This window comes from Notolabrus celidotus, chromosome 13 (genome assembly GCF_009762535.1).
Source record: "Notolabrus celidotus isolate fNotCel1 chromosome 13, fNotCel1.pri, whole genome shotgun sequence".
Taxonomy (NCBI): Eukaryota; Metazoa; Chordata; class Actinopteri; order Labriformes; family Labridae; genus Notolabrus; species Notolabrus celidotus.
The window spans coordinates 18,263,284-18,278,534 of record NC_048284.1 but is presented as its reverse complement, the minus strand read 5'-3'; the positions used below and the strand labels follow the sequence as shown (position 1 = coordinate 18,278,534).

Genomic DNA, 15,251 nt, shown 5'->3' with positions numbered 1-15,251 from the left:
TCTCACCACTGCTGTGCATAAAATAAATGATCAATTTGTAATGATGCTTAGTTCCACAGTTTCTCTGCAATGCTCCCATCCCCAAATAAACACTCATTCATGCTCTCACACACACACACAAACACACACTCTGACACTTAATGTCCTCTTGGCTCTAGGCGTGATGCATGCAGCTGCTTGAGTGGCATTGACTCTTGCTCTTTTCCCTCCTCTAGTGCTCGTGCACACACACACACACACACCCACACACACAAACTCTCACACACTCTCTCTCTCTCACTCACACACACACACACACACACACACACACACACACACACACACACACACACACACACACACACACCATTGCAGAGCTAGTTCATCACCCTCACTGACATGGTGAATTTACAATGCTGTCCTTGACCACGTCTGAGCCCCGAGATCCACCTTCACTCGTCAGGAGACAGATTGGGTTGGCAGGTGGGGACCCCCGCCCAGGTCTCTGTTTTTATTTGGACATAAAAAGTGATAAAACAGAGGGATGATTGCTTCCTTTTTACTGCTAATCATGTGTCCCTCCGTCCCAATTAAAAACTTGTTTGCATAAACCGGCCAGCACAAACATCTTCATACACACTAAGCTAACGCGGTGCGTGTGTGTGCCTTGGTGTGTGTGTGTGTGTGTGGGTACCTATCTTTGTGTCACCATGTGAGTGCAAGTGCGTGTGTGTGTGAAAGCGTGTGCGCGTGTATCCTGCTGTCAGCGAATTCTCCACAGAGATAACCTTGAAGGAGAGGCAGTGTGCTTAGCTCTGATACCGGATGCCAAGCTGCAGCGGGCTCAGCTTTTGCACGGCTAGAAGTTCTCTCAGACCTTTAGCCACTTCTGCAAGACTTAATCCCAAAGTTGTGATGATGTGGGCTGACTCCGGTGCTCAGGTGGCGGCACCACTCAGATAGTTGGTACTCAATGATGAAAATGTGACACTGTGGGTACACAGCTCTCTTTGAAAAGAGCTGACAGCTCTTTGATTTTTTTATACTCTCTGGTCGCCATGATTTATAGATATCTAAGTTTCCTATTCGTGTTCACTTTCTCTCCATGGTGGAAATAATTAATCTGTTGATGCTCTATAAAATTTGGGAAGCTTTCCCTTGAGCACATCTAAAACAAACAGTCTTTAATTTAGATATTTACAAAGAGATTATATACTTTACATCAAAGCTCAGAAGAGATTACCTGAGTGAAACATACCTTAGCAGTTGAAATCAACCAGTTCAACAAGACTAAGTGACATGCAATGAACACAAAGTTGTCAGGGCTTGGTGAATTCCTTATTATCAGCATGTATGTCGGCAGACATACTAATAAGATAGATAACATAAGATGTTACTTTATTGATCCTCTGGGGGGGAAATTTAGTTGTTACAGCAACCCAGACATAAGTACAATCAAGAAAGAAGTTTTAATAAGTAAAAATAAGTAAAAAATAAAAATAAAATAAAATAAATAAAATAAAAATAGATAAATAAAACTAGAATACAGTTTAGATATATACAATGTTACAAATGGAATTTAAATTAAATAGAAGTAATTACAGGCAGTATTAATACAATTTTTTTTTTAAAGTCAGTAGTGACTGATTGACATGTGATTATGGTTGGTAATGACAACAATTAACTGTAAAGCAGTGAATAGCAGCAATGCACGTTTTAATCAGCAAGATGAAAAATAAATATCAATACCCTTTTTAAACAGTGGAGGGGGCTATCTGCATCTTAAGCCTGATTATACTTTTGCGTCGAATCAACGCTGTAGCTCTGCATAGCTGCTGTACCTACGCAGATGCCTACGCATGTAGCTGATGTGCACCTCCTCCAAATTGTAACAACACGTCGAATTGACACAGACCACAAGCCCTGTGATTGGTCCGCTCGGCATTGTATTTCCCGCATTTACAGCACTTCAGGGATCCCGCACATCGGCCGTGTATTTCATCTCCTCCTCTATTCTTCATGTAATCATGTCTGTATGATAAACAGCAACATGCATCAGCTGTATATTAACATAACACGCTCTGAATCACTGGGGAAAAGTAAACAGAGATCGTAGCGGGGCCGGAATCAGGCGACCGACTATCAGAGAGACCACACTGCCCTCAAGCGTTTCGGCAGTAAGTAGTGCCCATGTCCGCGTCAGCCCCTGCTGCGTAGGGTCGAGGCAGAAGTATAAACGAACTTTAACTTCTCTTGTTTAATATTATATCATCTCTTTAGTCCGTAGCTGAATAAGGACTTATACTGTAGGCATGAACATGTGTATTGATTGATAACTGTTAAAAGTCGGTACACAAAAGCAAGATGCTAATCAGTGAGATGAATATTGGATATCGATACCCTTTATAAACAGCAGAGGGTGCTATCTGCGTCAACTCCTCTTGGTTGTCATTATGTCTTGTACATGTAAAGCTGAGTTGAGGCATACTCACATGAGGATTCATCGCAGTGTTCCCACTTACAGACAATACCTGGGCGGTTCGCCAAGCCCATAATTTTAACCATTTTTCATTGATTTATCCTGAAAAAGCCATCTGTTTTTAATAAGCTCGTACAGGGTTAAGCCGTGTGGAGGTTTCGTGTTGCCGGTAATACCTCCACACCTGCTCTGTAGGTAACAGTAAGAGAAGGAGAGACGTAACAGTCAACTTAAGAGCCAAGGCCTCTTTGGGGATGTTAATAAATGGAAAAAAAAATTCTGCTGGTGTCTTGGAGCTGTCTCCATTGACTCATGCCCTTTCAAAATAAAAGCATGTTTGTGATCAGAATAGGACATACAGTTACCAAGTCGTAAGGCAGTAAAAAGATCAAATTAAAGCAGCACAAAAAAACAGTTTCATGAGCCATCTCTTCTTTAGTGCTTTAATATAAACTGGGTTACTCATACCCTACCATCCAAAAAGTCTTGAATAAAACAAATCGTGAACCCAGCATCATGAATCATATTGTATGATAACTTCACTGAATACTTATGTCCCTAATTTATTTCTGGATTTTAATTTAAAGTTGGGGTAGTGTGAGATATAAGATTGTATTTGCTGTGCTCCATTATGGTCTTAAATTAATGCACGTTTAAGATCTTAAATCGTTAAAGTTAGAAATATATTTCAAATATTCAGTTTTTATTGACTTCTATCACAAAATATCTGTTTGTATTTATGCATCAGTAATGATCTTCTCTTCCTTTCTGAAGTTCAGATGAGTTATGAATCCACATAGACTAAAAAAGATGCTCCTCTTTTTCTTTGATTTCTTCCACAACTTGGCAGATTTGTCACCAGAGTTTTTTAAAAGGTGATCCTGAGATCTTCAGACCAGACTTCTTTGTTTTATATATAATCATCCGGGGCACAGTTGGCCTAGCGGTCTAAACGCACGCCCCAAATACAAAGACTATAGCCCTCATCGCAGAAGTCGCAGGTTTGATTCCAGCCTTGACCATTTGCCGTATATCCTGCACCTCTCTCTGCTCCCCACATTTGCTGTCTCTCGTGAGCTGTCCTGTCCATTAAAGGCAAAAATGCCCCAAAACATAACAAATATATATATATATAAACTTCCAATCATGATGGTCTGAACTTTGTAAAGTTAGTTTTCTATCTCATCCAGGTAAATGATTCAGATGGAGGACTGTGAAATCCCTTCATTTTATCACATTTGAACTTAAATGTTTGTCAGAACAGAACCACCTACACTGCTGACTCAAAACACACTAAAAACCAGCCTTTCGCACCCACCGTGTGTAATTTGTGTGCACTTGTGAATCTTAACCTTCATACAGACTAGTTAAACCTCCAATTTTCCATAAACCCTCCTCAGGACATGACCTTGGTGTCCCCTGAGTTAGCCATGGGCTTTTAATGTGTTGGTATTAAAGCCCAGCTCAGTGGCTGCCCTTTACTCTCCCAGCTCACCATCTATCTGCTTTCTTCTGTTTCACCACGCTGGGCTTTCTCTCTTCCATTTAGCATCAGTTAATGGACTTCTCCACATTCGGGTTAGAAATGTTGTGAAGTAAACAGCAGCTCATGAAATATTTACCATGTATGTCGCTCTCTGTTTGTGTGTGTATGTGTGTGCACTGTGCAGTCAGGCATACCTAACCGAGCCAGGTGACTCCTGCACACCCATCTGCGGGTACACACATGCATATAAAACGCTGGGGGCACCCCCAGACAGCTATGAGTGTGTCTGCATCTCGGCTCCGAGCCAACTGAGATGTGAAAAGGAGCCGTGGGAGTGGGAGCACTTTGCCGCTGGATGAGTCAGACACTTGCTGAAATTCATATTGATGAAAAAAAAAGTCAGAGTAGCACTCATTTAATTGGAATGTTTTTCGTTGCAAATGGCAGGAAACAGGGGAGCAAACATTTCAGGTTACAATCCTTCAGCCTGGAACATTTCTGGTGTTGTTCTCCATTGCTGCTGCTTTTTTCTGGTTGAATACATTATGAATCCCTGATCCTCTTTTATGTCTTTGTTGGATCTGTTACCGCAGAGTGTTTCTAGTCGTCGTACTTGTGTTCGAAACATGTCAAGCTCTGTTCCTAACACTAGTGTCATCCGTTTCTTTGGAAAAGCGGTAGAGGCTGTGAGGTCGTCCCTTTGAACCTCCAGACCAGCGGAGAAAATAGCCAGAAAAAGCAGTTCATTTTCCATTTGTAGGAAATAGTGGCAGCAGCAGGCTGCTATCAGGTGGAAATGAGCCTAGCTTTATGGCTATAAAGAAGGCTGTTTATCAAGAACAGCTTGCTCAGCAAAGCATCGCTGGATAAATAATGGTTAAAAATTGCTGCCAGAGTTGAAGTTGATGTTTCTCCTGCTGCTTTCCTGTAGTTCAAGCACCTGCATGCCTCCTCCCTTGATATTGAAAGTCAGACTTCTCAAATAAAACCCGTCGTATACTAGTAAGAAAAATTACAGCTATAAATAATGCAATTTCTCCCATTGGCATCCTCGTTATGCTGCTAAGCAATTCCACCTGATTCCCCTGTACCTGCTGCTTTTCCTGCCATAGAAGAGTAACATCTTGCTGCTTATGCCCCCTTAAAGCTGCCCCTGGCGTGGAAGTTAAGTGACGCCCATATGGTGTATATGACGCTCTTTTTTCAGTCATGCCTAACATGGAGCGGCTGTGTTGGTGTAATGGAAACTGTCCTTATCCAGGCTCCATGCATAATTCAGCGGCAGACTTCATTGCCGTGCTTATTGCCAGGAGACCTGAGCGCGCTGATAGATGACCTCTGCTGCAGCCTGAGTCACGCTGAAGATGAACCAGCAAGGCTGCAAACAGGTCATCTCTGCTGCCCCCTCAGGCTCCTGCATGTCGCTGCAGCACAGGGGGATTTTTTGTGACAGGGCCGACTGTCCGACTCACGGTCCCACATGCACCAAACCGAACCAGCCTTCACCTTGCTGTCACAGCCAGGTGAGGGGCATTGTGGGGGAATGGTGGTGCTTGAAACCCAAGGTCGAGAGGATGATTTGGAGAGTGAGTGTGTACTTTGAGGAGACAAGAGGTCCAATTTGTGAACAGCAAGGTCCACTTATTCTTCCCTTTTATAAAGGTATGAGGACTTCACATTCAGAAAAGGAGTAGTGACATATTTCATTTTGTTCAGAGTCGCTAAGACCTCACAATCATGTTCCCACTTTACTCTGAATCTGATGGGGGAAGGGCTGTGTTGAAGGAAGCAGACTAAAGAAAGTGGCAGTGCACGGCCAACTTTGCTAAAACCCTGCTGTCAGCAAATCTGTCACACAGACCAACTTAGAAATGATTGTGCACTGTGGGAAACTTTAATATATTTATTTAAGTGACATCATTATAATTTATATTATTTATAATGCCCATTCGTGGCGACTCCAGGGCAGATATGAAAGGTTTGAGAAAATGGAAAAATTGTCAGTGCTCATTTCACTCTGGCTAAATCTCTGGTGGTATCTTTGGCTGTTAAAAAAAAAACTGCAGTTGAGTATAATTTTCTCTTTAATCGAGCCACATTCTGCTGACACAGGGCTCAATAGATGTCTCCTTTTCTTTCAGCTGTGACACATAGCAAACTGAAAATATCAAAGGATGGACCCTGAATGCATCACAGCCAGAGCTGAGCTAAAATGCATGCGGAAAAGAAATCATAAGATCTTCCTCACTTTGACTCTCATGGCTGTCATTTGAAACAAGAATATAACCAAAAATGCTTTTGTGTTTCTTACCCTCTGAAAAAGAGTACATCTCTTTAGTAATGATTATACAGTGCTTGAAGTAATTAATTACAAGCTGTTGATCTTCTGTTACCTAACCTCTGTGCACTTTGTGCTCCCGCTAATGTGACCAGATTAGCTCAAACTGTTCCACCCAATATTAGGGGGAATATGCTTTTTCTATTAATAGCGCATTAGACTGTGCAGCAATTTCACCCAAAGTGTGAGATCAGCTGACTCCACTGCCATTTCCAACAATCGAAAACCCATATTCATGACCTTTAGTGTGAAGGATGTGTTTTCAATGAGACTGGTATTTTATACCTGATTATGCGGATCGTTTTGCATCGCCCTTGATGTTAATGATGTTAGCTTGTGTTTCAAGGCTATTAAAGGGGCGTTCCAGTGATTCAGTATTACTCTTCTATCTTGTTGAGGGACCTGGTTCAGACAAGTCTAAAATTGAATTAGCAAAATGAAACAACTGAGGGTGTGGGTTATTCAGACTGTAAGGCCCTTTCGAAGTAAAGCTTTCGGACATCTGGATCCTACGACCCCCATAATGCAACTCCAGACGTTTTTCTTTGAAGCTTTTCAGTTTCTGTTAAAGCTGGGGTTCAAAGTCAGATTTAGATACACTTTTTGTTATACTGTTTAAAATGATCTTTATGTCCCGATGACAATCAATACATAATGTGTTCTTTAAAACGAGCGGAAAAAAAAAAGCTGCTATCTACAGCCAGAGTAAACCTGGGAAAACACCAACCAATCCCTGCCTTTGGGAGCCAAATTATGAAACCAATCAAATCCTGGGTTAGACGGAGTCCTGAGGAAATGCTACACTCAAATTCATGCTAGTTTTCCGTGACTACCAACCCTAGCTTTAAATGTCCTTATCATTCAAATTCCATGGGGGAACTTTGTAACCTGGCTTTTCTATCAAGTAGTTTTTCTCAAGCTTGAAAGTTCATCTGTCTTCTTGAAAGTAGGAGTGCAACGATTGGTCAGCATTGCCAACAAAATGGCAATGACAAAATTAGTTTGAAAGGGAATTCTTAATATTTGGTCAGTTATGTCAGTGCACATGTTTTTCAGGCTGCGGGCAGACCACAGACTTTAAAAAACATGGACATAGTCTCTGTGACGTCACCCATTGGTTTCTGAAGAGGCAGTTTGGAAGCCCGGCAGTGGACGGCGCCATATTGGAAATGATTACCAAGGCACATTTTTGATCAGCCTTAACACAAACATAGAGGTGGAACTGAGACAGGCTTTTAGGCTCCTATCAAACAGCTTTCTGTGTCCACCTGTCTGTCAACCCAGCACTGCCCAGAATTATTCAAATGTGTGTAGAAGTCATAACAGATACATGCTAAAACAATTCCCTCCTAGCATATTGTGTAGGAATAAACAGATAAGCTATATTACAAACATTTTTTTGCACCATGGCTGTGATCGTGTTTAATTTTGCTTTAAAGATCCACATTTTAACATGGGTGTTAATGGGTTTCCTTGGGTTTTTGCAGCCAGCCTCAAGTGGACACCCGAGGAACTGCTTTTTTTTTTTGCACTTCCACATCGGCTTCATTTTTCATTTTTTCTGGGCCAGACATGGTGTAATTTCCAAAGCTGAGGTGCTTAGTGATGAGCCATCCTGCATTCTTACTACCTCTGCTGAGAGTTGTGCATGCTAGATTGCAACTGGGAAGTGACTGGAATACAAAATGTAGGAAAATAGCAGCGGTTGATGCAACACCATCAAGTTTGAAGAGAAGGCATGCTAGACGTCTGTCTCTTAAACGTTAGTGTTACAGTCATGCTGTTGGATATTTTTTTCTCATTTACTTTTATAGCCCCTCGCCTGAAAAACTTTCCCCATATAAACCCTTTCTTATTCTCTCCTTTTCATCTCTTTTTCTTCTCCCCTCCTACCACTCAATACTGGAGCAAACACTCACCATGTCACTATAGTAATTACACTACACATTAAAACTAAACTATATCATCACTCTTATATTAACACTACTTAAAAGAAAATGAACTAACCAGCTGTGTTCGTGGAAGGTGGTTTTGGAAGTGTATTTGTTTCCATGCAGTAGGGCTGGGCGATATTGAAAATTATGTTATCCCGATAAAATATTTCATATCAGTTAATATCGCTAATTATCACGATAAATATCAACTCAATATTTCATTTAAATTTAAATGCAGTTTTTTGGTCCTGAGTGAAAGTTGATGAAACCAGATAGTTTGTTAGTTTGTATCTGGATTTAGTTTTCTCTGTGTGCTCTTCCTGTACCCACATCCTGAAAGTAGATGTAATGAAGTGTATTAAGTTAAAAGTTAAAGCTGAGTCGACACAGGGTCAGACTAACGACTCTGCTTTGAGCTGGTAGGTTTTGAGTTTTCTTCCGTGCCGCTGTCGCTCCTCTCAGCTGTTTTTACATTCCGCTCTGACTGTTTTTAAGCCCCGCCTACCTCTCACCCTGCGACATGATTGGCTCTTCAATTCCATCTTCTTCTTCTGTCAAATGTTGGGTGGCAACTAGCGTTTAAGGCTCATTAGCGCCCCTCCATTTTAAGTGGCCAGGGGGTGTAATTAAATGTTTATTTATATCATTTTTTTATCAAACATTTTTTATATTCATATCGAGAAAAATGATATTGCGATAATTATCCTTATTTAATTATCACCCAGCACTACCATGCAGTGATTTCCACTCCAGAGTCATGTCTGTTTTTAATGCAGTGTTGCCTAAGGGGCATGTCAGTTTAAAAGAGTAATGTTAAACTAAAAAAAAAAGAGCTGATAGCAAAATAAGAGCCATTAAGTAATTACGAAGTTCATTATGTGATTAGTCAATTCATCAATTCAGTAGTAATGACTTGTCTGCTATGAATTGCTGTTATGAATTTGGTATTTGCACCTTTAAATAGAACTGCCTTTCTCCTGTTGCATTTGTTGTATCGGATGTACAACAAAGTTCATAATTTTATTTAGCTTTTGCCTCTTTTATCTGAAATGATATCACTGAGTAGGCCATTAACTGCAAGGAGTTCATGCTAATTTCCCCAGAGTTCTATTAATACAGCAGTAATATATAACTGGCTTAGCTTGACTTTCATGTATAAGCACAACACTAGCTAGGAGTCTTATCTCCCAAAAATTCCCATATCCTATTTGGCAGCAGTTGCCTGCCTCATCCCACTGTTTTATATATATCAGTTTTAGTCTACTGAACACAAACCTCATTACGGCTCCTCAAACACAGTGACAAGGGCTTTTGCAGGCTTTCTTTTAGTAAAGTCCCAGTTGTGCATTAGCTGGTGGAGTGCTACCCTCTTGCAGCTCTTATTTTCCATAATAAAACACAGCTCAGCACATCTTTGTGCCGCATGCATAAAGAGCCACCCTGGTGTCAGGCTAGGTTAGTCGCAACAGGATCAACGGTGAGGAAGGAACGTCTGTGCAGATTTTCATAATCCTGCATCATTCAATAAGGAATGAAGGAGAGGAGCATACATTGCATCCTCACTGTTTTAGCGATCTTTGCAGCTATTTTTCTGGGAGATTTTCACAAGTGAAGCATGAAAAGTCTCTCTGGAATTACAGCACGGCACCATTTATGTCCTACATATCAACTCTGCCGCCATGGTAAACACGATGTGCTACTGTTAACCTACTCCTGTGCTGTGAGGCGAACCCCAGCAGGAACACTTCCTCTCTCTCAAACGCTCACAGGCAGAAGCACTAGAGACACTGCAATGTGTCAATCAACTCCACCCCACCACCACCACCACCACCACCACCACTCACATAAAGTCTAAGATGCTTGGCATTATTCCACTGCACTGTGGTACACGCTCCGAGATGATAGCACTCACGCTCACACACACTTAAATGTTTTGCACTCACACACCTGCCAGTCTTCATCCCATCACAAGACCAGTCTCTGTTGCATGGCAGGGCTTTGTTGGGGAGTTGACAGCGAAGGTTGCTTCATAAACCCAGCACGCGTCCATCTCCGTCTCCCCCGCTGCTCCGCGATGAAGGGAAGTGATGATCCAGGGATTTTTTCATTCCCTCTGCTCCATTGAGCTCACCGTATCACCTTGACAATGTTGCATTCTGTCACGGAGGCTTCAGGGATGGCAGCGGGCACTTTGGGGAGGAAGAAAATGCCTGGGGAGGTTTTTGTGGGATTTAGCCACCTCCAAACAAATCCATTAACTGTCGGGCTGAGTCGTGCTTTAACTAAGAGCAAGAGAGAAACTGTAGGAAGTGGGTTGTGGTAGGCTGTGATTTAGGATGCAGCATAGGGTGTCTAGAGGGGGGGTGGAAGATGTATTTTTACTTCTGCATGCTCCTTTATGTGTGTCTGCAAGCAGGCAGGACATGGCAAGTGGAACATCTCTGTCCTGCCTTGACAGCAATGCAGCACGGCTCTGGGACTGCACATCACTATGTTAATGCAAATTGCAGTGTCATGCTGATCAATCCTGCAAGCTGCTGAGACAGGGTTATGTTGGGACCAGTCTGCTCCTTGGCCTGTATCTGTTCGTCTGTCTGCCCCGCTCTGTGCTTTCTGATGAACCATGTTTCATGCTTCACTCACCTCTTAGGGGGAACTTGTCTGTCAAGTTTGAGTCTTGGCCTATTGCTTCAGTAGTTTTTACTTTGATTTAAAGACTTCGGATGAAGGTTTCAAAGGTTTTGACTGATTTGTCAGTAGGTTTGAAAGGAGAAGTCCATGCAGTAGTTATTTAAACCTGCATCGTCTCTTACAACCTGCAGGGGGTGACGATACTGGTTGTAAAAGGAGGTCAGATTTGATCAAACTAGATGGAACATTAGCACACTTCTTGTATTGGTTGATCAGTATTGGATGATAATTGGGCATTGGCAGAAAGGTTTTTTTATTGTGCATTTTATTATAGGCTTATCGTAATAGGTTTACTATTGGACAAACTCTGATCTGTATCTGCATTGACTCTGATTTTCAGAATCAGTGAATCTCTACATTTATTTTTAAGTAAACATTTTCATTGTGAGTTCATATTTTAAATCGCCAGGTTTTTTTTTATCTTGTGAACTGTTGCAGCATTCACAGTACAGTTTATGAAAAAGCAAGGGCAGGGGTTCCCAAACTATTGAGTCCACTATATTGGTGCCAAAGACTCGGGACCTCCACTGTCTCTTGAAGTGATTAAATGCTGCAGAAAATTAGCTGCCTTTAAGCACATGTGGCTTTGTTTCCTATGCTGTTATAAATTAACCTGCTGCTACTGATGCTTTTGTTGTTAACTAACCCTAACTCTAACCCTATCCTTAGGAGTCATCTGACAATAAAGAAAGGCAGAGAACTAATGAAAAAATGTGGATTTCAAGTTCCCTTTTAAAATTGTATTACTATTTTTGTTGATATTTTTAGAATTATGGGTAGAATATGAAATTTCAATTACTTAAAAAAAAAATCTGAAAAAAAATAATAATAATCTTGCGACCCCGCGACTAGTGCCTCGCGACCCCCTAGAGGGTCCCAACCCCAGCTTTTGGAAACTCTTTGGAAGATTCCATCAAAGCAGCTTGTCACCTTTTCAAGGAGACATACAAATCCAAATGGTTTGTCATAATTCAGTCCCTTCTGGTTCCATCAACACAAAAAACCATCATGGTAACGGCTTAAACGCTCAAACACCAGGCAGGTGCACAAACGGGATGAAGGAATCATGTTGGCTATGTTTTGAATCTGTCCTGTCACCAAGCATGTTAAGTCTTTGAAAGACAAAACTTTATGCATTGAAACCATGTATTTCTTTGTTTCTACAGGACACATCTGTGATAAAAAAAAACAGAGGAACAGAAGGAAACAGCCAGACGGCGTGGGACAGGCTGGTCAACGAGGAGCTGGTTGGAGGGGAGATTATATCATTCGGGCTGTCAAAGCACCGACTTCCAAACATGGTGGCCATGCTTTAGCACAAACAGAAACCACTGGTTGATCGCCGGATCACTTCCTATTTCTTACACACTCCTGAGCACCAAGTGTGCACAACCCTACTCTCATCTGTCATTCACTGTACACCACCCCTGCGAACATGCCAATGTTGGCACTGTGGCACTTGTGGTGACGGGGGCGCGGAGTGTGTGCACACATCTGGCAGGCAGGCCCGGCGGGATTGGTGGCTGCACAGGCACACCAAGGCGCGCTTTCAGAGTGGGCGAGGTTGAACCATGCGGCCCTGGGCAGGTTCATGGCGTTGGATTACCCTGGTGCTGTTGGCCTGGGGCACTCTCCTCTTCTACATCGGTGGTCACTTGGTGAGGGACAGCGAGCACCCGGAGCGGTCCAGCAGGGAGCTATCCAAGATCCTGGCTAAGCTTGAGCGGCTCAAGCAGCAGAATGAAGACCTGCGGCGCATGGCTGAATCTCTCAGGTAACAACAGTGAGGGACTGTTCTCTCTTTGAATTACTACTTTAAACACGGAGGCCAAACTGAGCTAAACTCAAGGTAGAAACCACAGCTGTGTTCATACTCAGCTGCTTAGACATATCAATGAGTGTGAATGGAGTGTGGTCAACATGTTACAGTGAAAAGACTCACTGTCCCTCAACACAGATGTAATGTTCCTAAGATACTGCTTAAAATATTCACTCGAACATCATATCCAAGTTGGTAAAACAGGAGTAAAACACAAAAGTAGGAGATGTGTTTGAGTAAACTTTCTTCATGAAATGTTTGCAGAATATTTCAGCAGCTAACATCATCAACAGTAACAGCTGTGGCCCTTATCCTTAGCTTTCGCATGAAATCAGGAGCTTTGCTGAACATCTGCATAAGTAGCAAAGTCAGTGCTACATACGTGCTTCTGTAAAATGCATCAGTTTGCACAGGTCTGTCTGAAATGATGCAATGAATCCTTCATTTTGCCAAAAAACGTGGAGGACCAGTGTGCCCCTCTTAGATGCATGGTCAGTTTTTCTTGTTCTTGATGTTATGTTGGTGCAGTGAATCACTCTCTTAAATTTCTATAAAGACTAAGCTATTAAGTCCACCCTCTATCTCCCTGCCAGTCCAATCAGTGTAATTCTTCAAATGCCAGAATGTTTCACTGAGATAGGTTTTTTTTCACTTAAGTTTTTGTGAATATTTAATCAGCCTCTGATTAAATCAGCATCTTGAGCCATGTACTGTTAAACAAACGCTGCTGCAAAGTTTCATCAAAAGCTGATCAGTGGCGTCTGAGATGTTGTGTGTGTGCGTGTGTGTGTGTGTGTATGTGTGTGTGACAGACAGATGGATGGACTGTCGCACACCTCACCAGATTTCATTGTGTTATTTTTTTTTGCAGACAATAGCACATTGCAGAGCCCATTAACCACACAGCATCACTCACACATTCAAGCTATGTGTAATAGAGAGACAGATGGTTCTGCTCTTATCTCCGCATGCTGACAGCGTTTCACTTTACACATAAACACAGAGCCTCTACATGTGTGTGTGTGTGTGAGTGTGTGAGTGTGTGTCTTTGAGCATGCATGTGCTGGGGATGCAGTAGTATTTCATGCTGTGCTTCACATTAACAGTGAACTTGATGCTTCAGATGTTGCCATTTCTGCTCCTCTGTGATATTGGGATTCACTTTGATGCAAGGCCCTCATCAGGGCACACACTAACATGAAAAAAAAGCACATGCACACGTTGCTTCAGGCAGCTGGTCCCTGATTTAATCCCTTGCTTTTGTAATTATTCAGAATTGGCTCAAAAACAAAGGTGGAATTCATGGCATTAAAAACAAGTGCAGCTTTCAGTCAACCAGTGTCCAGATGGGTCCCTGACACACTGCACGCTTGTTGCTTGTTATTGAGTTCGGTTGTTGATCTGGGACCGAGGCCTCCGCAGTTGTTTACTGGAGCAGTAGCGCTACACTGCCTCCTCAAGTCCCTATAAGCTACATCTGAGTATCCGCTACAGCAAACACAGTGCAGGCAACTGACTGGCTGAGGTTAGGCATTATGAGCTATCGACAGAGACAGGGGTTGGTTTGTCCTCTGCTCAATTTTGTGCCTTTCCTTTAACTGTGTTTGTGTGTGTGTGCGTGTTTGTGTGTATGAGTGTGTGCGGTGGTCAAACACAAGCCCAGGAGAGAACTCCGGCACCACCTCATCATGTAGTGTCTCTTATCCTTATATTAAGCCCTAATAGACGCAAAGAGGCTGTTAGCGAGCTGCCCATCATTCCTTCCACTTCTACAGCCCCTCCCTTCCCCTCCTAAGGCTCCCTGTTTCACCTCCCTCCCTCCCTCCTTCCTTCTTCTCCTCCTCAGCTTCATTCAACTACCAAACTGCTGACAGAGGCATGGCATCAGGCCAGACTCCAGCCAGCAGGTTGTCACTGAGTGACTGACTACATAACCACTCAGTAGCTAACTGATTGACTAACTCGCCGCACGACTAACCTAATCTACTCACATGTCCCGCAGATTTGGACTGAGAACATAAAACCCTTGAACCAGCACTTTGCAAGCTTCCTGTAGACTTTTGATAATAAAAAAGGATTCATCCAAAGCTCCTAACCTTCACATTAGTACATTCAGTTTTAATGAGAAGCCTCAGAGAGATTTAAAGCCATAAAACTGACATTATTACACCATTGTGTTGAGTTGTTGTTGTGCAGTAGAAACCCACGGCAGTGTGATTGATTTATAGTCTTGTGTGGGATTTAACTTGGTTAGTGCTATCTCTCCACAGAAGCACTAGATGTGTAATGCATTATTGGGCAATGTTGTCCATTCATCATGTACCCAAAGGGAACTGTTGCATTGTTCATTCATTCTGTGGTGGGGAGTTATAGCCAGTCTGATGCAGTTTTCATTGGATATTGATTTTCTTGATTACAAATGACAAGTTTGTGTTGCTTCAGTGAGAAGGCGCAGATACTCGTCTGACAGATTCTGATAGGGCCTCTCCCTTAAAGCTGTCGATTTGAATCCAGAGTCGAGACCT

The 15,251-nt window shown here is 42.4% G+C and overlaps 1 protein-coding gene across 3 annotated transcripts in view; it reads left to right on the top strand.

Annotated features, from left to right (window-relative positions):
* The window catches only part of fut8b (fucosyltransferase 8b (alpha (1,6) fucosyltransferase)), a 122,208-nt gene that overhangs the window by 50,035 nt on the left and 56,922 nt on the right, over window positions 1–15,251 (top strand). For all 3 annotated transcript variants that reach the window (XM_034700002.1, XM_034699999.1, XM_034700001.1), the window contains one exon: window positions 12,074–12,681. In XM_034700002.1, the coding sequence (XP_034555893.1) occupies window positions 12,479–12,681 (203 nt within the window). In that variant the 5' untranslated portion in view covers window positions 12,074–12,478. The remainder of the gene's footprint in view (window positions 1–12,073; window positions 12,682–15,251) is intronic.